Raw genomic sequence first — 24,625 nt, 5'->3', positions numbered from 1 at the left:
CATATCAGCTATTTTCCAGTCCTCTGGTAGTTTCCCATTGGACAAATACCTGTGTTGCTAAGCATCCAGCCCTTGTTCCTTGCTGCACTGGCAAAGGAGAGCATGGACAGGCAGAGCTACAAGGAATATGCCAGGGGGGCAGAGTTGAGTAAATTGCAGGTATCAGGTGTTCATCACACTCTCCTTAGGTGTAGTTTTTCCCTTGCATGCTTGCTGCCTGTATGCTGTGGGAAATTGTCCACCCAGCAATTTTGTTTTGCGAAATAAAAGCTGTTACTTTTGCCAAGCCTCTTTTTGGTTATCTTTGGAATTGTGGTAACTCAAGTACATTTTGGGACCTTACAACATGATTAAAAGGTCCACTGTTTTATCCACTGTGGTGCGCAGCTTGGCTGTTTCTTGCAGACTTTTCATTACTCAAACTAGATAACATCAGTGCAACAAAATAACGAAGCCCGGAGAGCACCAAGACCTCTCATTTAAATCTTGGGCTAAAAATATTCTCCTTTACTGATGAAGCACTTTTAAGTCCGGCCCCTTTCAGTGAGACAGACATTTCTGTCTAGAAGAAAATTTGGCAAGAAAAAGAGCCATTTCCTTGCCTCAGAAGTTGTGGAAGCTTTATCACTGGAGGTTTTCAAGAAGAGATTGGACTGCCATTTGTCAGAAATGGTGTAGGGTCTCCTGCTTGGGCAGAGGGTTGGCAACCTTAAATACTCAAAGAGCCACAAAGGTCCTAACTGAAAGCCCCCCCCCCCGGTTCAATTTTGGAACCGACTGGAAGTCCAGTTCCCCACTCCCACCCCAGTGTGGCATCCTTTTTCCTCTGCCTTTCCTAACCAAAAGCCCTAACCCTATCAATTGTGGAGCTGACCGGCGACAGGGAGCCAGAACATAGGGATGAAAGAGCCACATGCGGCTTCAGAGCTGCAGGTTGCTGACCCCCTGACCTACAAGCTCCCTTCCAACTCTGTTCATCTAAAATCCTTTCACAGCTTCGCCTCCCTGGAAGGGAAAGGGTGGGGAGAGAAGCAGGAGAGGGTGGGTCGTTTGCTGTCAATCCTCCGAGCCCACAGAGACAGGGTAACAGGAGACCCTGCTTCTTCCTTCTCTCTCCTTGTCATGAGCAGGCGGGTGGGGGAAGAGCAGGGAGGAAATAACCTTGCTTGCTCTCCTTATCTTGCCACTTTAGCTGCCAACATGGGCTGGCAAGAGAGGTTGCACACTCGGATTGCCAGGCTAGGGAGAACCTGTGCTCCCTATCGCCCAAAGACAATGGCTCAGAAATCCAGGGGCAACTTAGCGGCAGGAGGGGGGGGAGCAGTCCTGGGGCAGGAGCTCCTCTAACCTCATCTCGGACCGATGTTATAGAGCAGAGTTGTCCAAACTTGGGAACTTAAGACTTGTGGACTTTAACTCCCAGAATTCTGAGAATTGAAGGCCACAAGTCTTAAGTTCCAAGTTTGGACAACCCTGTTATAGACTGACCCCCAACAACAGCTTGCCCTGCCCTTCCCTTCCCAGCAATTATATGCAGCAGGTTTCGAAAGCAGCGATTTCTTCAGCAGCTGCTGCAGATTCTCCACAGGGACCTCTCGCTGTATAGTCGCGGAAAAGGCTGGATTCAGAAGAAGCGCCCCTCTAATTTTTATATCTCTACGTTCTCCTCCCACCCAGCTTCCGGCCGAGGCGACTGCCACTTCCGGTAGAAAAAAAGATGGCATCGGAGCGCGCGGTGCCGAGCGACTTGTTCCCGCTGGTGCTGGCTTTCTTGCGGGAGAACCATTTCGACCGGGCGGCGCGGGCTTTTGGGAAAGCGGCTGGAGTGGTGAGGCCCAGGTGGCGGGCACGGCTGAAAAGGGCATCTTCCGACGTGATTGCAGAGCAGGGGAAGCCCCGCCGCAGTTTGGGATGTTGCTTTGGGGGTCTACACGGCTATGGTGGGCCGGGCAGCCAACGGGAGGTCGGCAGGACAGATGTTCCCGGGGTGGGGAGTGAGGAAGAAAGGAGGCTGGAAGATATTGTGGAGGTCCATTACAGCCTTTAGGGAAGCTTACGTGGAACCTTATGGGAATAGTGCGGCTGCACGTGGCATTGAAAAGAAACGCTGCTACTCAACTATTAGCTACTGGGGGGTTGGGAGGGTTCCTCAGGATTTATAGTGGTACACCCCCTCTTCATCCCTGCGTTATTGCTGCCTCTGTACTGCCCTTGCTTACGTATAAGCGTGTAGCACATAACACAGGTGTCCAAACTTGGGAACTTTAAGACTTGTAGACTTGTAGACTTCAACTCCAGAATTCATGCTGGCTGGGGAATTCTGGGAGTTGAAGTCCACAAATCTTAAAGTTCCCAAGTTTGACACCCCTGACATAACAGTATAGGTAGTCCTCAACTTACGACCACAGTTGAGCACAAAATTTACGTTGCTAAGTGAAACATTAGTTAAGTGAGTTTTTTGCAACAGTTGTGAAGGGAATCATTGCAGTTGTAAATTAGTGACACTGTTGTTATGTGAAACTGGTCTCCCTGTTTGACTTTGCTTGTCAGAAGGTCGCAAAAGGTTATCATATGACCCGGAGACACTGCAGCCATTATAAATGTGGGTTGCCAAGCATCTGAATTTTGATCATGTGACCATGGTGAATGGTCACATGACCAAAGTGTATCTCAGAATTGGTGTTAGAATAAAGTTCAACCAGAAAACATGAGTTGTGACCCAGAGCTCAGATACGGAAAAAGAAACACATATTCATGTTCCTCTGGCTCTGGAAAGCTTAAAAACCACTTCATTTTCAGATCCGAGGTTTCGCTGAGGAGTTAGACCAAAGCGTATCTCAGAATTGGTGTTAGAACTCAATTCAGCCAGAAAACATGAGTTGTGACCCAGATCTCATATTTGAAAAAGAAACACATGGTCATGTATGTGAAAAACGGTCATACATCACTTTTTTTCAGAAAGACAATGCAACCATCTAAATGTGAGTCAGTTCTCAAGCATCTGAATGTAAATCATGTGACCATGGGGATACCACAATGGTCATGTGTGAAAAATGGTCATAAATCACTTTTCACTGCCATTGTAACTTCAAACAGTCACTAAGGGAACTGTTGTAAGTTGAAGACCATCTTTATTTGTGGGGTGAATGTTTTATGTAACAGCTCTGTACTCATGATATAGGATGTTTGCAAGATGACAGGATTTTTTATATGTATTTCCTGAACTAACCTGAACTTTTCAATCACTGTCAAAAATGATTTATCTTCCCCCCACCCCCCAATTTTTTTTTCATTTTCTTCATTATTCTTTTGTAGACTGAGCAAGATCCAAATGCTGCTTCTCTCCTTGATATCTTCAATTTTTGGCTAAAGTAAGTAGCTTCTGTTCAGGGAAAAGATTATACATTTCCGTTTTAAACAATTTAGCTAGCTAGCTTAATTTTTAGTGATTTGACATGAGCTTTAAGTCTTTCTGCTGTGGATGTAACTAGTAATAATTAAAAAGCTGGGAGTCTAAATTAGGGCTGCAAACTTTGCAGCCTTCCCGGCCCTATTTGTGATGGCTGGAAGTTGTCAACAGTTTCTCATCAATCCCAGAAGATAGGGAAAATGTGACATTTGTTCTAATACTTATTTCTAATGGACTCTCTGAAACCAGAGGAAAAAAATCAAGTGTGATTTAACTTGTTCATTTTACAATTGGCAGTGAATACAGTGATGTTGCCCCAACTGTGGCATCATATATGGCTATAGAAGGATGCCACAGTTGGGGCAAGATCACTGCACAGTAAGCAGATACATAGAATAAAAATTAGCAGAACATAGAACATATTCTGGCTTGGTGTTTAATAGGATTGTGATTGAACCAAAATTTGGAATTATATGGGCTCTTCAGGTTTTGACAACAACGAAGTCCAGATGCGTCTTCCAGACTGAATAATCCCATTACCTTCTCTGCCTGTAACTGCTGTGCTCCTAACTTAGCCTTTGACTTGTTTCTTTCTCCAGTTGTCTCAGCCAATTTTTCTGATTTTTTCAGTGCTACACTGTGCTCCCAACCTACACCTTCCCCACTCCCGATGCTGTCTTTTTCCTCTGCTGCTTGAATTCAGGTGCAACAGGAGCAGCCTGACTGGTCTATCTACCTTGCTCTTGATTATCCCAGCTCTTTTTCTCAGAGTGCAATCACTATCTTGGTATTGCTGCCCCCTGCAACACATATCTGGACAAAAAAATAGTGGGTTCTGGGTCCAAACAAAACAATTGTCCAGACAAGGGCAAGGTATGCTCTATTTAGAAAAGGTTTCATCTTTGTAGTTGAGTAAAATGCATTTGTTATGCTTAACCCATGACCATTTGTTCAGTGACTAAGCTTATAACAGCACTGAACAAATTGTGATTAGGAGAAATCTCAGGGTTCCAGCCATCCTAGCACTCCTTTGGTCATGTGGTCTGTGGGTTTGGCAACCAGTTTGAACTTATGACACAGCACCCTAGAATCACATTTGCAACCTTCCCTAGAAAGTCAGTGGGGAAGTCAGCCAGTAAAGTTTCAAGTTTTTGAGTAAGCCCCCTCCCAACCATACACCGTCTTATGACTCATCATGCTGGCCCTTTTGCACACCCACAGCACTCCTCCGACCTTCACTACCCCCTCACACATCTTTCATCCACTACACCTTTCATACATATCTTGGTATGTTATAGATAGATAGATAAGTTTATTTATATGCCGCCCTTTTCCCTGGGGGGACTCAGGGCGGCTCACAACTTAAAAGGGGGGGGGGGAGGAAGACAAACTTTTACATATAAGACAATACATAATTAAAAACACAACATTCATACTATTCGGGCGGGTTACAGTCTTAACCCCAGGCCTGACGGGATAGCCAGATTCTGAGGGCTGTGTGGAAGGTCTGGAGGGTGGTGAGGGTACGAATCTCCACGGGGAGATCGTTCCATAGGGTCGGAGCTGCCACCGAGAAGGCTCTCCTCCACGTGGTTGCCAGTCGACATTGACCGGCAGATGGAACTCAGAGGAGGCCTAATCGATGAGATCTAATAGGTCGCGTGGAGGTAATTGGCAGTAGGCGGTCTCTCAAGTACCCAGATCCACTACCATGAAGGGCTTTATGGGTGACAAGTAGCACCTTGAAGCGTACCCGGAGATCGACAGGTAGCCAGTGCAGCTCGCGGAGGATAGGTGTTATGTGGGTGAAGCGAGGTGCACCCACAATCGCTTGCGCGGCCGCATTCTGGACTAGCTGAAGTCGCCGAATACTCTTCAAGGGCAGCCCCATGTAGAGCACATTGCAGTACTCCAGCCTAGAGGTCAAAAGGGCACGAGTGACTGTTGTGAGAGCCTCCCGGTTCCTCCCAATCTGCATCTCTCTTATACCCCCTTGCACACCCTCCCTGATTTGCATTGTGCTCTTGCCTACCCTTGTGCACTCTCCCAATTTCTCACCTCTTCTGAACCCTGTGCATCCTCCCTCTGTGGCATCTAGTGCACTCCCTTGCATCCTCCCAGACACACACCCTTTGGTTTTCTCCCCCACCTGGCAGCAGCCACCTAACTACTTGCTTGCAACTTTCTGCTTGCTTTCCCACTACTTTAGTTGTGAGAAGCCAGAAGGAAGATGCCTCACCAAACCACCATGAGATCCAGTGAAGCAATAGTAACCTGATTTGTGCTTTACAACTGCATTGCTTAGAGATGAAAATTCTAGTCCCAATTGTTATAAATTGTGAAGTATATGTGTACAACTTAATGAGTTTATCTGCTAGCAGCTTTATGTTATAAAGGAACATTTATTTGTAAATAAATGAGGCATGCTTCATTTATACTATATAAAGAAGTAAAATTAAGGTTGTGGGGATATTTACTAGTAGTGGCATTTTTATACTAAATTATTAATAAACTTTGTTTTCCCAAGAAATATTGTATACCAGCAGTAACTACATTATGTCTGCAGGCATTATGAATGTTTAAGTGGGACCTTGGGGATTGTTTCTAATTACAAATTGAAATAAAAATGCTATAAATATAATCACAGCTTCTTCACTAGATTAATCTTTATGAATATTTAGATGAACGTTTTCATTTCCCCCCACTTTCTATATTGGAGCATAAGATGATCTCTTATTTAGTCATTGGATATGCCCAGCTGTGTTTATCTTCACACACTGGCTACAATCATATGTCTGCTGAACATTCCAAAACTTAAAATGGAATAGTGATACTCTTATACTTTCTCACTCTTCCATCCATTCAGATCACCGATTGCCAAAAAACAGCAAGCATTTGCAAATGGTGTGAAGAAGACAAAGAAAGAATCATCTACATGTGAAAGTTCCAGTGAAAATGAAATCCCTCCAGTCAAAAAACAAGGTGAGGTTTGCTGATTTATGTCTAGTGTAATGTTGTATGCTTTTCCAAAGTGGTTTGTTATATTACTGATAAAATGTCTCACAATTTGATTCCCCTTTTGACTCAAGAGAATGACGTTTCAGCAGTAACATAGCAGATACTTGTTTACCATTATGAAGGATTTTTTTTTCAAGTCTTCCAATTGCCAGAATGCATCCAAAAGTATTTATTTCAGAACACCCAAATTCAACCACAGTTTCTTGAGGTATGATACTTTGAGAAGCCGTCATTAGCAGACCTGTTTAGATAAGCTCCATGTCAGGCCTGTTCCAGCTCAGAACTCTTAAGAAATAAAAACTCCATTTGGTTGAAATGATAGATTCTTTTACTAGATTAAGTGGTTGCAGCAAAAGAAAGGCTAGATCTTAAGATTCCCACGAAAACATATTTTTCCTCTAGCCCTCCCTTCTTCACTAGTCCATCTCCATCCAATTGCATATTGTTTCGATGTTTTGGTAACAGAATGGATGGTTGACGCTATGAAGCAGTTTCACATTCTGTTCCCAGGCCTTATGTATGCTGGTTCTCACACTTCTGGCTTCCGTCCAGCCTATCGCCCTCCTTTACACTTATCTCCATTCTCTCCATTCCATTTCCCCTTCCTCCCCACTCTCCCTGCACTTTATTGTCATAAATGCCAGCAAAGCATAAAAGCTGAAGATGGCACATCTGACACTCCATCTATGAATGCTCAAAAAGAGACGAACCAAAAGTCAAGGAAAGAAATAAACAGACCTAAATACATTCTTCTTACACCTGTTAACCAGCATCCAAATAAACAAGAGCAATCAAGATTCAGTATCACCTAAAAAGTTATTAAGGAAGGCTGTTAGAATAAGCTACCTTTTCTGACCCCCCCCCCTTGTCGGCTCGTTAACAAACGCAGGCAGACAAAGCTTAAGAGGACTTTTTATCAGTTTTTCAGTTCAAACTGGCTTCAAGCCCCGAAAATAACGTAAACAAAACTCTGATAAGAATTCCAAAACAAACGCTTACAAGCAAGATGCACTTCTTCCGAAGTCTTCACGGAACAGTTTTACATGAAAACATCAAAGCATTTCTCCAAATGTAACAGGCATAATCACGAGTAATAAGCCAGCAATATTGTACCAGACACGGAACACACGAAGGCACGAATGAACGTATGTTGACTCCAGCAACTGGGGCGTGGCAGCCTCCGTCCTTTTATCTCCAACCTTGCTTCTTAACCACTCCCAGCTGCCTAATGAATCGTGATCCTGAAAAAGCTCTCAGCAGAACTGCTGAATCACCACACTGAATTTTGTATGCTGAAAAAACTCTCAGCAGAACTGCTGAGTCACAACAGCTACCATATAAAAATCATCTGTATTTTTTCCATTTTATACAAAAAGGGTTTCTGGTCAGTCGTAAATGTAGATGTTTTTTCCTTTAAGAAAAATTAATTTAGTCATGTCTACAAGTTTCTTCATCCTCGCCAAACATTCTTCTGTTAAGTGTTAAATTAACTATTCCACTCTTGAGTATACGGTAGACTTGCTGCAGTTACATATAAAACGAACAAAAGTTTCATCAATTTTTTTTCTAGTTGCTTATCCATTAGTCCCCAAAGAAAAGTCTCTGGTTTCAATTGTATTTTAATCTTTAAAATCTTCTGAATTAATATATGTATTTGTATCCAAGATTCTTTAGCTTTTTAATATTTCCAAAAAGCATTATAAAATGTTGCTTCATATTATACATATTTCTACTAAAGATTCAAAATATCTTTATATATTCTAGATAATTTCTCTGCTGACACAAACTAATGATACATCATTTTATAAAAATTCTCTTTAAGATTGTAACATAATATAACCTTCAATCCTTTCAAACACACATTTTCCCATTGGACCATCTGCATATTATATAGACAATATTTTGCCCATACATTATTTCACTTCTGTCTCATGTCTTAACATATATAATTCAACCTCAATATTATTTTGTTCAAAATCAAACATCTTTCTGAGTAGAATCTAGATTTATATTTATTCCATGCCGCTTCATAGGGCTTTCAGCCCTCTCTAAGCGGTTTACAATTTTTTTTTAGCAAATTGAGTCAGCAACTTGCCCCCACAGTCCGGGTCCTCATTTCACCCACCTCGGAAGGATGGAAGGCTGAGTCGACCTTGAGCCAGTGAGATTTGAACCGCTGAACTGCAGATCACAGTCAGCTAAAGTGGCCTGCAGTACTGCACCCTAACCACTGGCCACCAACATAATGGTTTCTAAAATCTATATTCACTTCAACTTTATCATATCATAAATATCTATGCCACCCAAATCTCAAATTGTGACTTCCTAAATCCAATAATTTCTAACAACCCCCAGACTCATCCAAATTAAACAACAAGCAGCAAAATATAGCTTCAAATCTGGTAGGATTGATCATCTTTTCTTCACATCTTTAATATCTTGCATTTAACTCATGGCTTTTTCCTTTGCCATACCAATTTATATATATTCATCTGCCACTGTTTAGATGGAACATGCTATATATTGTACTGTATTCTTGATTTAGATTAGTGGGTGCTGGGATTTATACTGAAATTTCGTTTTTATTCTAAACAGTCCAGAGCTGAGCAGTTCTTTATATTACTTTTTATGATTTATAAATTCTTAGCTGTTCACTGTCATAAAATATAGAAACTGATCTTTGATTTTTGAGTAATAATGATCTATTAATATTATTATTTTAAATTCTAGCTACGAAACCAGTGACTGTGCCCCCAGTACCAATAAAGTCAACTCCAGGCAGTTCTGAGAGCAGCAGTGCTGATAGCACAGACTCCACAGACTCTGAGCAAGAAGGGAAAAAACCAGCAAAGGTTTGATTTTAATTTTCCACATTTAAAACTCATCCAAAGGAAGTAATATAAATTCAAAACATAGATTCAAATAAGATATATGCACAAATCCCAACAATGAAATCATAAAAGTAAAAATTAGCTGCTGTTTGGTCTAATTTCTGTACTTAAAAAAAGTTGATGCAATAAAGTACCTCACCAATCCTGGTATGGCAAACAGTGCACCTAGACATGACTTATTGCTTCACTAGTTACAACTGAGCATATGCAATGGTGATTTAGATAAGGAATGTTATTAAGTCCTGAACCGGGAGGCTCTCACAACAGTCACTCGTGCCCTTGTGACCTCTAGGCTGGAGTACTGCAATGTGCTCTACATGGGGCTGCCCTTGAAGAGTATTCGGCGACTTCAGCTGGTCCAGAATGCAGCCGCGCGAGCGATCGTGGGTGCACCTCGTTTCACCCACGTAACACCTATCCTCCGCGAGCTGCACTGGCTGCCTGTTGATCTCCGGGTGTGCTTCAAGGTGCTACTTGTCACCTACAAAGCCCTTCATGGTATTGGATCTGGGTACTTGAGAGACCGCCTACTGCCAATTACTTCCACTAGGCCAATAAGATCCCATAGACTAGGCCTCCTCCGAATTCCATCAGCCGGTCAATGTCGACTGGCAACTACCCGTGGAGATTCGTACCCTCACCACCCTCCAGACCTTCCGCGTAGCTCTTAAAACCTGGCTATCCCGACAGGCCTGGGGCTAAAGACTTCAACCCCACCCGAATAGTATGACTGTTGTGCTTTTTAACGATGTATTGTCTTTATGTGTATAACTTGTTTTAGACTTCCCTCCCCCTGAATTGTGAGCCGCCCTGAGTCCCCTCAGGGAAAAGGGCGGCATACAAATAAAGCTAAAATCAAATCAAATCAAGTCTCCCTCCACCAAGTTCAAGGACAGAACATTGTATTGTAGAAAAAAAATCATTTTATTGGCTGCAACACATCATATGCCAAACAAGATCAATGAGGTTCTTGAATGTAACTGAGGAAATGAAGCATTATTTTTCCATTGCAAAAAGAATGGAGCTTTGAAAGAACAAAGAGGCAATATTTCATTAGCATAGTTTCTTTCTAAAAAGTTACTACCTTTTGTTTTCCTAAAGTTCTGTCTTCTTCCAACTTATCATTATTCCTTGGCTGCCTGTTTTTATGTTTGAGCTGATAGTTTTCGATTCCCAAGGAATGTGTTTTTCTAATGGGGATAGTTGCTTAATTTAAATCCATATAACTGAGCCATAAACCTAAGCTTTATTTTCTTTGTATATTGGAATAAGGCCTTTTAACTCAATCTCTCACATTCTCTTTTAGCTCTAGATTGATATAAACTTCTTTCTGTATGAGGAAGAATATATCTTTAAGAAGTAGTTTGGAATAGTGAAGAGAAGTTGATGAAAAGTTCCTGAAGTACAATTTGCAACTTTAGATCTGTCTGCTTGTAGATCAAAGTCAAGAATGTGGTGTTTGACCTTAGCAATAGCTTTCCCCAGATTTGTGATTGTTAGTACTTGAACTGAAAGAGAAAAATCAATTGCTATGTTTTTTTTAAAAAATATAAGAAATTACATTTATCTACAAGAACAAATAAATTTCTTCCTTAGTTTAGTTTCATACCATTTTAGGTGGCAAGTTGTTATTGTGTGCCTGGAGCTCCTAATCCAAATCTCAGTGGTGTGTTAGAAATAAATCAAACCATGTACAAGATGATTTTGATAAAATTAGGGTACACTTATATACTTCACAGCAGAATTTTGCTTTGAACATTTTAACTGCAGAAGGAATCAGAATGTTACCTGACTTGCATATCAAATTATCTTATTTGTGGCCCTCTATGCATGAAAGGAATTTGTGGGTGATTGATTTCCAGTGGAGGGTGTATTTAAAGCACTTGATTAATTGTTTTTCTTGGTGACAAAATTTAGCTAATACTTGAAGGCTTCTCTGGACCTGGGACAAAGAAATAATAGTGATGCCATAATTGTATAATTGAATTAGGATGGATAGATGTTAATGCTGAAGAATAAAATTTGTTATGGTTTGAAAATTGCAAATGCAGTGAAAATATTTCTTGAAATACATACTCTAAGCTGGCTCACAGATTTTATTCTGATTCTTAGTTTTGACAGTTGCTGTTAGGATAGAAAATAATGTGAAGGCAACAAAGTTGGGGTACCCCTCACTTCCTGTTTCACTCATATACTTCAAGAGAGTTTTATTATACCCTCAAATTTTATTTTATAAAAAGTTTTTTTATTTTTCCCTTTCAAATTCATTCACAAATATACATTCTTATAATTGCTATTAACAATTATCTATTCATCATTAATCTTTATCGTTATTTTCTTACAAATATATAGAATACAGTTTGGGTCACTTTCTTGCCACCCCTTGCTTTCATCTTATTTTGCAACAACCTTGCTCCTTCCATCTTCTCAACCTTTCTTCTCTGCCTTCTTCTTTCCTCCTCTCCTTCCTCCTTCTTCCCTGCTCTTTCCCCCCCTCTCTTCTCCTCTTTTCCTTGCCAAATATATTTTCCTATTATTTTATTTTATTTTTCAAACTACTACTTTTCCAGTTTTATTAGTATTGTCTGAAACAAAAATAATATTCTTGGTAATATATTCATCTTAATTACCGCTATTCTTCCCATTAATGATAACTATTTGTTTTTCCATTTCTCTATATCGGTTTCAATTTGATTTCTTAATTTATAGTAATCATCTTCCTTGATACTTACACACCTTGAAGTCAGTTGTATCCCCAAATATTTCACTTTCTTTAGTATTTGAATATCTAATTTCTCCATTATTTCTCTTTTCTGTTATATTTTTCACTAAAAAATTTGTTTTATCTTTATTAATTTTCAATCCTGCTACTCCTCCATACTCTTCTATTTGCTCAAGTAGTTTTGGACCTGTTTCTTTTGGATCTTCCATAATACCGTATTTTTTGGAGTATAAGATGCACCGGAGTATAAGACACACCAAGGTTTTGAAGAGGCAAATTTTTAAAAATTACATTATATTGTTTGACACTGATACTGATCTATCTTGATAGAAGGGAATAATTCTCCAATCAACCATTCAAAAAACAAAGTCCCAGAAGACATCTAAGAATTCAAGTTCGGATTCAAGCAGCTCAGAAGATGAAACTCCAAAGCACCAACCACCAAAGTCAAAAGGAGCCCAAAAAGTCATAAAACTGACTTCTACATCAGGTAACTTCAAGCTAAAATTTGTGAGTAATTCAAGTGATGTATGAAAGGAGTAAAGGAGACATGAATGTATTTTTCGGTTCCCATTTTGTAGATTTTATAAAAGAAAATTTAGTCATGTTCTGGTATTGAAACGTGTTGAAGAAATCTTAAGAGTGAGGGAAAAATAGGATAATATAAGCTGCTTGTGACTCAGGTTTGCTCCACATCTAGAGAAACAGCAATGCCCTCAGGTTGAAATGGAATAATTAAAAGATAAATTTGAAAGGGATCATTTAGTTTTGTTTCATTTGTAAGTTCAGTTCCTGCTCAATGTATGAATCCATGTAATATACAAGAGCAAAGTTATTACTGTTGCTTATTCCTTGTGCTTAATAAGTTGAATTAGTGTTTTACAGTGCTAATGATTCATATTTTAAGTATAGAAAATTGACTAATTTCCTTTGAACTTTGGTTGGTTTCACATGTTGCCAAGTAAGCTTGGATGCGGTTTTTGAAAATATTTTTGTAAATATATATTACAAAGATATACTTGTAAAAGAGAGGGAGGACTGTTAAAGCTATATACAGTATTTAAAGCTACATATCTGGTTATCTGATGTTTCAATTTAATGGAAACATTTTAATCGCAATTGGCAGCAAAACCTACCAAGGTGATGTCTAAAACTATCAATGGCAAGGCAGAGAGTAGTAGCAGCAGCAGCAGTGATGACACGAGTAGTAGTGAGGATTCCAGCTCTGAAGAGAATCAGCCTGTCAAAGTAAGTTATGAATTTTTTGTATCATAGCTAAATAGTAATTATTTATTCTTGATGAAGATAGAAAACTAAATATCCTTCTCTTCAGAAAAATTGTAAAGTATGTAAACTGCCAAGAGTTATTTGAAATTGCAGTGTCAATGAATTTGTTAATATATAAATAAAACCTCCCTAATTTTCACATTTATAGAAAACCTAGTAGTGAGAGGACTACTGCATACATTTGTATTGTATATGTGTGTGTTCCTACTGTATACATGTATGTTCCTGCATGCATGTATAAAATGTATATTTTGAAGACTCTTCTGCTGAAACTGGCTTACAGAATAACTTTTTAATGGAAAATAAGACCTTCTAGAAGGCAAGTAAATGCTAAGTCATGGTAAAAGTATTGAAAAGCATCATTGTGGGTACGTTTTCTAGATGAGTGCTTCATCTGGTTTATTTCATGAGTCATTCTCATGCATATCAACTATGGCAAGCATCATTTGTTTGTTAATAACTTTTGACTATCATTGTCTGCCATTGCCATGAGAATCTGCAAGGTATAATAGGATGTGTTGCTCTAAAAATATGTTTGAATAGAAGTTTAACCTGAGAAATCTATTGATGAAAATAGATGGTCAAGTTGATGCCCACAATTTTGCACACAAAATGTTGTGTTACATTTGTTTAATAGGACATGTTTAATGCCTGAAAGCCTGTGTTGCTCTGTTACTACAATAAACCATTTATTTTCTCCTCCTTTTCTCTTCCTGAAAACAATCCAGAATGCTGTCAAATTCAGCATGAAAGAGTGCAATTCAGTGCTCCTTTTTTGGATTGCAAGGTGAATTCTTGACACTTCCGTTAAGCTTATTATAGTGCTGTACTTCAATATACATTTTGGTGTCAGGAGCATCAGTCACCATTTGGGCTGTAAGCCATCTATTAGTGGATGACTAGTAACGAAAAGTTACGGGCATATCATTTTTATGAGTTTGGTGTTTGCAAGGAATTACTCTTCTAGATTCTCTTATGTTTTCAGAATAAATTGCTCTAGCAATTTAAAAGACACTTTAGTGATCGAGGCTAAAACTCAGCTTCCATATGTATAAGCTTCTATTGTCAAAATGGTTTTCTATGCCTACTGCATGAGAAGAAGCAGAGTCAATATCCAAAAAGACACACAATAAACAAGTTTTTGCAGCAAAATAAGATTCAATATTGTACATTGAGCAATCACAGATTTTAGATAGAAGGTCTTCAACATAGAGGATCATCGTTATGAAGGTTTTTTTTAAACCTTTCAATAGTATTGCAATGAAGGCGGTACGTAAGTTTGACTTATCAAGATAATTACTAACATTCATTTTGTCTTACCTTTATTTTTGGATCATTACAGAAGTTATTTCTGACATGGTACTTTTGAAGCAAATCATATTTGTCTACAGCTAGATGATCCACCACTTTAACCCTACCCATAACTCACTTTAAGTTACCCTCACTTTCAACCCCTCTAAAGTTGTAAGAATAATATAAATACCAAGCATCTAAATATTAATCAGATGAGCATAATGTTACAAAGGTTGTAAGTGTGAAAAACAATCGTGTCATTTTTTTCAGTGCCTTTGTAACTTTGAACAGTCACTAAACGAACTCTTGTAAATTGAGGACTACCTGTATTAGTTTTTTCTATTTGTTATTCACACTTTGTTGGAAAAATATAATCCCAAAATAGTTTATTATAAACTTCCTTTAATACCTTGTTTCCAATTTTAAAAATTTAGTCTTACTAAATGGACTTTTAATACTCTAAATCTTACATGCTTTACAGTTGCTTTTCATCAAATTTTCATCAACCTAGTCAAACATTTCTCAAAGATACTATTAAGAATATTAATTCTAAATATATTAGGCAGTACTTTGAGTTTCCATTCGCAGTTAATTGTGGTCTGTGAACACAGCTAATAGAGAATACTGCCCAAGAAAGTGAGGTATCTACTTAATGAATTCTAAAATTAAGCAGGCAGAGAGAGGAAATGGTTAGGATTAACCAAAGGTTAATTTCAGCAGCAAATGACGAAGAATTCTGAAAACACTCTTAGGCAATGGGGAACAGCTGATCCCTAATCTTATCCTGTGCAATGATATCTTAACGGCTTTCCATGTCTTTGACCTAGGCATTTGTATATAAGCAGTGTCTGACTGAATGATGGTCATCTTGAAAATGGTGTTTGTTAGATAGATGTTGGGACAATTTTAGTTTTCATTTTGTTTTGTTTATAAGGGTAAGCTGAAGAAACTTCCACATTGTAAAAACAACATTGCTCAGCCACTTCCGATTAAAACCAAGCAGGGAAAGAAGAGCAACAGTGAGACTTCTTGTGACAGTTCAGAACATGAGAGACTAGCCTCAAAGCCGAGGCGTGGTAAGTTATTAAAAGAAGCTGACTTCTTAATTTATATGAAAATCTAGATCAGCACTGGATCAGGGAAAACACATGCACGCACGCACGCACACTCCTTTTAAATATATAAACCAGATTTTATGAAAACCTGGATAAAAAGAATGAATTGCCAGGACCTTAACTGTTGCTGTACTTAGGTTGCAAGAGAGTCTTCTGGACAGAGTGTCTTCTAGCAGCCAGCCCACAACCATAAAACGCACTCCTAGAGCGGCCGCTGCTGGAAGACTCTGCAGCCGAGTTTGGAACCGGAGAAGACGTTATGCTCGGAGCGCGGCAGCAGCTGCTGCAGGGAGAACTGGCCCCGGACATGTTGAGGCTAGGAGACATGCCTGCAGAGAGTGGAACAGGCGCTCACACAACCCCCTTCTCCAGCCCGGCATAGCTCCATGCACTGACCTAGGAGGTATCCCTAATGTGCCAAGCCGTGGGAGCTGGGGAGCGGGCAGAGCACCACGTGGCTTGGAGCCTTAAGAGATACCCCCTAGGTCAGTGAATGGCGCTCTGTTTGGCTGGAGAGGGGGTTGGCGGGCGGTTGCTCGTGAGCTTGGTCACCTTATGGCTGCTTCGCCCTTGAAGCTATGCCCGGCTCTTCGGGAGCCAGTTCGCAAGGGAGCAGCTGCCCGGCAACCCCAAAACAATAAGCCCTCCCCTATAATAAGCCCAAGGCCATATTTTGTAAGTAAAAAGAAAATAAGACCCTGTCGTATTTTCGGGGAAACACGATATATGTGTGCATGTGGGTGTAATATATATAACTGCCCATACACATATAGGTTGTAGCAATTGAAAGCTAATTCCAAATTGTTTTTTCCAGAGAAAAGGTTAGAAAATGGCCTTAGGAATAAACAGTGGTCATTCATCAAATGAATAAGAAAGTGTTTAGAAGAAAATGGCAACACAATTCATGTAGTTAAATCATGTACATATGTCTACAAAACCTAACTTTTGGTTTATCCTATATATGTTTTTGTGTGTGGCTGTCCCTCTCTTCCTCCCTCCCTGCTGTCTGTTATTGCAGGAGAGTACTCTGCTGTGCCACCCCCTTTAGCCATAGAATCAAAGAAAGGCAAAGCCCCCCTCATAAAAAAGAAGACCTTTAAGAAGAACGGAGAGAATAATGAGAAAAAAGAGCAAGTGTTCACAAAGAGCCCATCAAGTATGTTTCATAAATAACTTGTATATAAAGCTGATGAGATGTGTATATTTAAAGAGATTGATTCAAATATATCTTCCTTTTAAATACTTGACTTTTGGTAAAGAATCAAATCTAATCTGTGGGAGAGAAATATAGTCCTCTGGTAGATGCATTCTTATTAATGAAGAAAAATTTCCTTTATTTATAGAAGGAATTTCTAATAGAGGAAAGGATGCACTATTTCCCATCAGACAGAAGGAGACACCTAATCCCTATGATAGATGTAAGGAAGAAGAAGAAGGGGTGTTTTTTGTTTTTGTTTTTTTGCCTTACCAGGGTCTTAGGCTCAGGAAAATAATTTTCAGGCAATACAGTCAATTTGTAATGCTTGCATATAACCTAAATGCATCATTTATTAGTCATGTGCAGGTTGAGATTGGACATTAGTAAGGCAAATAAATGAAATGGTTAACAGGCATCTGGGCAGGGCTTTTTGTTATTAAGTTGGCTGATTTGAGCAGTTCCATGCATTATGTGAGAAGACATTGTAGGGTAATTGGAGCAATCAGACCCACCCCAAATCAGGTCTCCCAAAGAAGTCACCAATCTTCATCAGTCAGAAATTGGAATTTCCAAATCACAGTTGCAAGCTATTAATCATGTTCAGACTGCTAAATGCCCACATTCTACTGAGGTTTGCCTTTGACTTGGCAGGGGGTGAGAACAGTTCCTTTGTGGTGTGCAAATCTTGGGCTTATACTACTTTACTATAAATGTGTCCCTGCGTTCCTCTTTTTAGTGTATCTGAATTTTCCCAAGTTTTCTTTATCACAAGCTGACAATAATCTAAGGCCACAAATGAGGATTGACCATCCCCCAAGCCCCACCACTGTAAAAGTGGATCCCTGCAATGGAGAGATGGAAAACAGAGCAAGGGGAGGAGGAGCGGGGAGAAGAGGGAAAGTGGCCAAGTGAGAAGTGGGGCCATCCCAGCTGACCAGGCACCAAAGCACCGCTGCGAGAGCCCAATCCAATCCAACCTCTGTGTGCGCACGTATGTGTGTGTGAGAGAGAGATCCCATCCAACCTCAAAGAGTTGGGCTGGTGGCGGTGTGTTCTGTCTCTCTGTCTCTCTCTCTCTCTCTCTCACACACACACACACACACACACTTCATTGGATCGCTCCCTCCCTCCCTTCCTTCCACTGCGCAGCAATAGCTGGTCCCCACCTTTCTCACTGGCCTGCATCACCCCACATCTTTGTTCTGGAAATGTCAGCCCCCCTGCCACTTCTCCAACCTGCATTTTGTTCTTCCTTCGTAGTTTTTTTTTTTTTTTTTTTACAAAAATCATATGGTAGCTACCGGATCCTCAGCTGATCACGAGGAAAGTGTGTGTGCTCTGGATTTTGAGGCAGAAAAGCAGGGGGGGGGGGGAATTTCAGAGGCCCTGGAGAAAAAGAGCAAAGTTCTTCTGTTTGCCATCCGAAGCAGGTGCTGAGGCAGGTTCTCCTCCACCACCCAAAACCTCAAGGACTTTGCAGAACCACTGGGAAAGGGAGCCTGATCTTCCTCACCCAGCTCCAAGTGGCCTAGTTTTTCCGGAGCTTAGGGTCCTTCCATATGAAGGAGGAACACAACACTAGTTGGAGAAGCGGCAGAAAAGGGGGCTGCCATTTCCAGAATGGAGACAGAGCAATGCAGGCCGGTGAGAAAGCGGGGACCAGCTATCGCTGCGCAGTGGAAGGAAGGAAGGGAGAGAGAGAGAGAGAGAGAGAATGATCTGATCCAACCTCTGTGTGTGTGTGTGTGTGCCTTCTGCTTGGTTATGGCTGAGCAAGCAGAAAAAGTGGGCTGGTGGCCACATGGGCTCCTACTGGACAGGACTGCTGGTGCTGCCATCGCAAGGCAGGTATTGGGGCGTGGGTGGGCTGCCTGCAAGGGGTCTTGAGGTGCACAGTTGTGGGGCAGCTCCAGCCCCTCTTTCCTCACCTTGTGGCCCCTGCACCAGTGCTCTACTTGGCCTCCTGCTTGATTAAAATGTCGTGGCCTGCTTGCAAGAGTCCTAAGGTGCATGGGTGCAGGGCACATGGAGCAGCTCCACACACTTCGCTAACTACCTGACCTGACCTTGTGGTGGCTGGACCAGTGTGCTGAGCAACCAGACAGTAGCATGGAGTGGGTGGGTCTTAACTAGGGCTTATTTTGGGTAGGGCTTATATTAGGCATAGGCGTGAAAACCCAGATAAATCTTATTTTTGGGGAAACCGTATGTTGTAATGTTCATAAAAAGGTACTTTGCATTAACAACACATGATCCCTAAACTTAGCACAAATAGTACAGATCGTTCTTATTCAATCTATAAAAAGTATTTGCAGCTATTTCTGCTGAGGACAACTATAGTTTTAGGTTGCAATAATACCTGTAGATGTTGCTACATGATGCCAGCTTGAGAGCATAACTATGAACTCTTATTATCTTGGAATTGTCACAAGGAATATAATGAAACCTTTATATTTTTTTCCTCTAGCTGAAGGGTCTGTGATTAAAAAAGCATTTGCCCCCAAATCTCTCCCTGTTTCTATCCAAAAAGGAAATACTTCTTCAGAGAGTGATTCAGGTTAGTAGCTTATCATATAACATGTGATCTCTCTATTAGGGAGTTCTATAATTTTGATAATTATAAGCAGCCAAGTACAAAATGCTGTCAGTGCTATATAATCTTCCAACATTTTTGAGGTAAAATTAAATGTGCCAGTATAAATGAAAGCTATGTGTGCTTTATTTAGATTCTAGTTCTGAAGAAGAAAAGAAAGTTTTGGTCAAATGCTCTGCCAAAGCCGTTTCAGCAAATGTTGCTGTTAAATCAGTTCCATTCAAGAAAGTGAGCAGCTCCTCTGATACTTCAGGTACTGTGGATAACATGGTAAATCAAATGTTTCCCATTTTAATATTTTGTATTCTTTCATTGTAGAGCAGGAGTTTTGTTCAGTCTTCAGTTACTTATAGACAGAAACCCCAACATTAAAAAATCTATTAATATTTTTCTTACATTGCATGCTTATGGTACCAAAATTTAAATTTAAAATACACCATAAGTTAATAATAAAGGATTATGAATTGTTAAAACAAGCTACTTAGGCAGAGGTTTGTGCTTCGAGCTTGCTGCTTGGCTCTCATATATTTCATTACCAAACTAGGTAACATCTTCAGTGGGATTTGGGGTGAAGTGACTTGTTCGTTTATATAGATCCTGGGTGATCAGTTCATCTTGTGACTGGTTGAATCACAAAGCTGATTCTGGTCGTGCGACTTCTGACTGGTTGCTGTGAGACATGAAATTTAACTGGTGAGGGTGGTTGATTCTGCCATTGGCTGGTGGTTTGGATGGTCTGCTTTCTTACCATTTTATATGCTGTTTCTAAGTCAATGTGTTTGTTGATTGGACTCATTGGTACAATACCAGTCTTTGAAAAGCTCATCTGCTTGACTGGTTTTGGCATGGACAATGACTTCGGCTTTGTCCCAGTCAAAACAGGTATTGTTTGTTGTTGATGTGACTGGCGATCAGAGACTTTGAGTTTGACAACCTACTGGTGGTGGTCATGGATTCTGGATTTTAACTGTCATCCTGTCCCATGTAGAACTGGTTACAATTATTGCAACTGATTTTGTATGTTATGTTGGTGCTGTCTTCCTTCTCTGTTTTGTCTTTGATTTTTGTAAGTTTCTTTCTGAGTGTAAATGTGGGTTTGTGGGCTGTTATTCCTAGGGGTTGCAGTAGCCTGGCAGACATTTCTGATATGCCTTTGATGAATGGCAGGATCTGTGTCTTTGCTGTGCTTTTCTGTATGGCTTTCTGGGGTTCGGATGTTACACATCACAGTATAAAATTCCTGGGGTAGCAAGTAGTAATTCCTTGCAAAGAAAAATGTTGCTGTTTTTTCTTCCTAGATTCTGATAGTTCTGACAGTATTCCTGAGAAATCCGCAGTTAAGACAGGCATAAAGAAAGTGAAGAAACCTCTTGGAGTGCTGGCAAAGAAAGTAGAAAGTAGCCTTGAAAATAAGAAAGTTCATAAAATAAAAGGCACAAAGGCTGTCAAAACAACACCCAAATCCAGCACCCCTATCTCTAAACCAAAGAGTTCTGAATCAAGCAGCTCAAGCAGCTCAAGCAGTGAAGAAGAGACTCAGCCATCCCAGAAAGCAGCTGGCAAACTCTCGGTGGGTAGCAGTTTGATCGTTAGCAAGCAAACCCCAGCTGAGATCAGGACCTCTACTGAGAATTCCACTGATGAATTTAAAATATCTGAAAAAACAGAAAGAAAGAGAGGACAAAATAACTGCAAAACAGCAAAAAAAGTGCTAAAAACCTCAGCTAACTTGGTGGGCAAAACATCTGCATTAAAGACTCCAACATCTGAAGTAGTGAATTCTGCAAACAGTAGTAGTTCTGATGAAGAGGCCACAAAGGAAGGTTAGTAATTTTTCACGAGGGAAGTATTCATTACAATGGAGCTTATTTGAACATAACACCAAATCAAATATAATAAAATAAAGGAAAAAATGCGATGGAATGTGCATCTAGTAGGCGACAAGGTTTAGTTTGGCAAGATTCTGCTTGTTAGGAGTAAGTAATTGAAGGATTGTAATCATTTGGATCTTGCTGTGTCATATTTGGGCTTGGTTCTGATACCATATTTAATATGATAGATGAACACCATCCCTGTCTGTCAAGAAAGACTTTAGTGGTTCACAGCAGCATTTTATCCATAGCTCAATCATACTTTGGCTTAGACAGCATCAAGTTATAAACCACACTGGATTATTTTGCTTAGCATGTTGTACTTATTCAGACATTGGGTGAATCAGTTCCTGCCGATTAGAGATATTTTAGATAACTATTTTATACCTGAATTTATAGCACAAATGAAACTCCTTCCTGTTCCACAAGCTGTGTACTGATTAGATGCTACTTACTTAGAATGAGATGGTTTTGTGGAAGCTTACTATTCCTGTGAAATATAACAGGCTTATCAAAAAAAAAGCGGAAAAGGAAAGATGAACAGGAGTTGGAGACCCCAGACATCAAGAAGATGAAAGCCACAAGTCCTCATACATTCCCAAAATCAAAGCGGGTAAGGATTGAGAAAAAGGATTTTATGATTTTATTTATTCCACTTTATTTATTAAATGTATTAGCTGTCCATCTTATCAGATGGTAACTCTTTCCCTCATAACTGCAAAAGCCGAATTTGAATTGTATTTTACAAGGTTTTTTGAAAGGTATTATGAAATGGTCATGGATGACCTTAGATCTGGTTCTAATGTTTGGTGACTCTAAAAACAATTTCTCAACTAGAAAAGTTCTTAAGTTGCCATTTTGAAGGATTTGGTCAGAAATCAGATATATCATAGGCAAGTAATCCTCAAGTTACAATTGCAGTTGGAATGGGGTTGCTAAGCAATGAGGCTCTGAAGTGTGATATCAAGTGCCGTCATGTCATTTAGTGATGCCTCGCAGACCCAGTTGTCACAATCCAAGATGTGTGAGTCATTAAGTGGAAAGAACAAGGTAATAAATAGGGGTACTGGGGAAAGGAAAAGGAGGCTCAACACAGGATACATGTGAGTTTGGGGGACAAGGTGCTTAGTTGAACATAGAGTGCATGTGATCACAAGTAGTCCAAGAAAAGAAGGCACTTGGTTGTGTGCATTCTTAAATCCAAGTAAGAGAGGCTCAGAAAAGGTGGAATGAGTGCAATTGAAAGGAGACTGTGGAAACAGGATGCAGGGTACATGAGTGTATTTGTGGGAAAGATTTCAGGGAAGCCAAGTACATGGGATGCTGTAGAAATAGAGTGTATGTCCATGCATGTATGCAATTGCAAGTTGGCCAGAAAAAAGGGTCTGGTTTGTGTGCACGTGAAGTGGAAGGAGGGCACACTCCACGTGTGTAAAGACTTCGCCCAATGTCTTCGAACTTTCTTTGCTGGTTTCCCATTAACTTTGCCTTTGCTTGGAGGAAGCCAGCAAGGAAGGGCACAGATTGTTCTCATGTGACCATGGGAGGCCACGTTTGATTATAAGTACAAGGTTCTTTTGTTCATGTTACCATGGGGATGCTGAAGTGACAAGAACTTGGAGGATGGGTCCTTTTGTTTAGCACCTGGAATGATCATATCATGAGGACTATTTGTATCTTTTTTCTTCTGCAGAAATCCAGTCCTTTTCGCAGAATAAGAACAGAAGAGATAGAAATAGATGTGCGAGTAGCTAACAATTCCTTTGATGCCAAGGTAGGCATAGGCATTCTTCATGCAGTAATCTCTACAAAATAGAGACTACCTGGACAAACTATAACAAAATTGCGCTATTTGCTATGTATATATGTGTGTGTGTTTATGTGTTTGTTTATGTATTTATTGCAACCTACACTCATAGACTCTGGGCAGTTTACAAATGCAAAGTGATAAAAACCATTTATGCTTATTAATGTTTTGTGGCTAATGATCATCAATTATCTTCTTTCCTAGAGAGGAGCTATAGGCGACTGGGGTGAAAAAGCAAATGATGTTCTGAAATTTACAAAAGGTAAATCCTTCCGACATGAGAAGACAAAGAAGAAAAGGGGAAGTTATTGTGGTGGTACTATCTCTACACAGATAAACTCCATCAAATTTGAAAGTGACTAAATTTCTACCATATTGGGAACAGGATCCCAGTTAAATAGTGAAATGTCATGGATATCTCTTCCACAACCTGTTGTCTTAATTTCTGATGGGAGGATGGCTGCCAGTTTCCTATGTGATAATGTGACTCTTAATGGAGGTATGGGATTGAGTCCTTTGGATTTCTCAGAAGTTTCTAACTTCGCTTCACTTTATGTTAATGAACACTTGATAATGTGATAAATAAACATACCTTATTTCTACTAATTCTTCCTTTGATGCTCATATATATGGCAGGGATCAAATGTATCTTGCCATTTGATGCCTATTGTGCCTTTAAATTTTAAATTCCTCCTAGAACTAAAACCTATTGTTCTTCATTAAGAACAGTTTCTAAACCCTAATATATGTTATTAAGCATGGCTCTTGCCTCTCAGAATCACTGCTTTCCCAAACTCATTGATGTTATAGAGTTCAATAGAGAAAAATCTAAAAGAATTGTCAAGATTTGATTTTTACATTATGTTTGGAAGGTCAGAAATTGTATTTAAATATAGATCTATAATATATTTTCATTAGATTTATAAATGATTGTAGTCAGCTCAGTATAACACCTAATTGTCAGGCCCAAGCAACCAGATCCATTTGTGAACGGTTCCAGTCCACTTCTTTATTTCAGTCTACCTATATTACAAGAATCTGCTTGTCTTGCCTTGGGAATGAACAAATAAGATGCCATTGAACTTGGGATGGAGTTAGGCTAATGGCTTTTCTGGCTGCCCAAGGACTCAGGGCTAGTTCCCCACTTGACCCCTCCTCTTCAGCTGGCTGAGAGTTTCCCAATATTTATGCTTACAAAGGCAAATGGATAAGATAATGTGACTACACAATGTGATATTGGGCCCCAACTACATGTAAAATACAGTGAGCATCCCTTATCATAAAGTTAGTACTAATTTACATATGTATGCCTAATTATGCATATATGTGTATATATGCATAAGCATACATGGATACATAATACATGCACACTCTTTTTATTCTATTTCATTTCATTCAAAGAAAGTTAAAATACAAAATTT

General features: G+C 39.8%; 1 protein-coding gene across 2 annotated transcripts; it reads left to right on the top strand.

The window, feature by feature from the left end:
- The first annotated feature begins 1,659 nt into the window (after nucleotides 1–1,659).
- Nucleotides 1,660–23,810, top strand: NOLC1 (nucleolar and coiled-body phosphoprotein 1). 2 transcript variants are annotated; one of them, XM_087702148.1, is made up of 15 exons: nucleotides 1,660–1,828; nucleotides 3,316–3,371; nucleotides 6,276–6,391; nucleotides 9,158–9,279; nucleotides 12,371–12,530; nucleotides 13,167–13,288; nucleotides 15,555–15,696; nucleotides 16,754–16,891; nucleotides 17,079–17,153; nucleotides 19,401–19,490; nucleotides 19,660–19,779; nucleotides 20,825–21,349; nucleotides 21,904–22,010; nucleotides 23,091–23,171; nucleotides 23,409–23,810. In XM_087702148.1, the coding sequence occupies exons 1-15, from the start codon at nucleotides 1,718–1,720 to the stop codon at nucleotides 23,565–23,567; spliced, it is 2,124 nt and encodes a 707-aa protein (XP_087558274.1). In that variant the 5' UTR covers nucleotides 1,660–1,717; the 3' UTR covers nucleotides 23,568–23,810. The 2 variants fall into 2 exon arrangements, with proteins under 2 accessions (XP_087558274.1, XP_087558275.1); XM_087702149.1 differs by lacking the exon at nucleotides 17,079–17,153 and having other exon boundaries at nucleotides 1,670–1,828.
- The last annotated feature ends 815 nt before the right edge of the window (nucleotides 23,811–24,625 follow it).

This window comes from Thamnophis sirtalis, unplaced genomic scaffold (assembly GCF_051295495.1).
Source record: "Thamnophis sirtalis isolate CommonGarterSnake01/CBP01778 unplaced genomic scaffold, rThaSir2_p1.2 scaffold_15, whole genome shotgun sequence".
NCBI lineage: Eukaryota > Metazoa > Chordata > Lepidosauria > Squamata > Natricidae > Thamnophis > Thamnophis sirtalis.
The sequence above is the reverse complement of the archived record's forward strand: the minus strand, read 5'-3'. Positions and strand labels throughout refer to the sequence as shown.

Coding starts and splice junctions, on each gene's coding strand:
- NOLC1 (XM_087702148.1), top strand. CDS start 1,718: ATGGCATCGGAGCGCGCGGTGCCGAGCGACTTGTTCCCGCTGGTGCTG. Junction 17,154..19,400: donor ACCTAATCCCTATGATAGAT/GTAAGGAAGAAG, acceptor TTTTTCCTCTAG/CTGAAGGGTCTGTGATTAAA. Junction 21,350..21,903: donor TGAAGAGGCCACAAAGGAAG/GTTAGTAATTTT, acceptor GAAATATAACAG/GCTTATCAAAAAAAAAGCGG.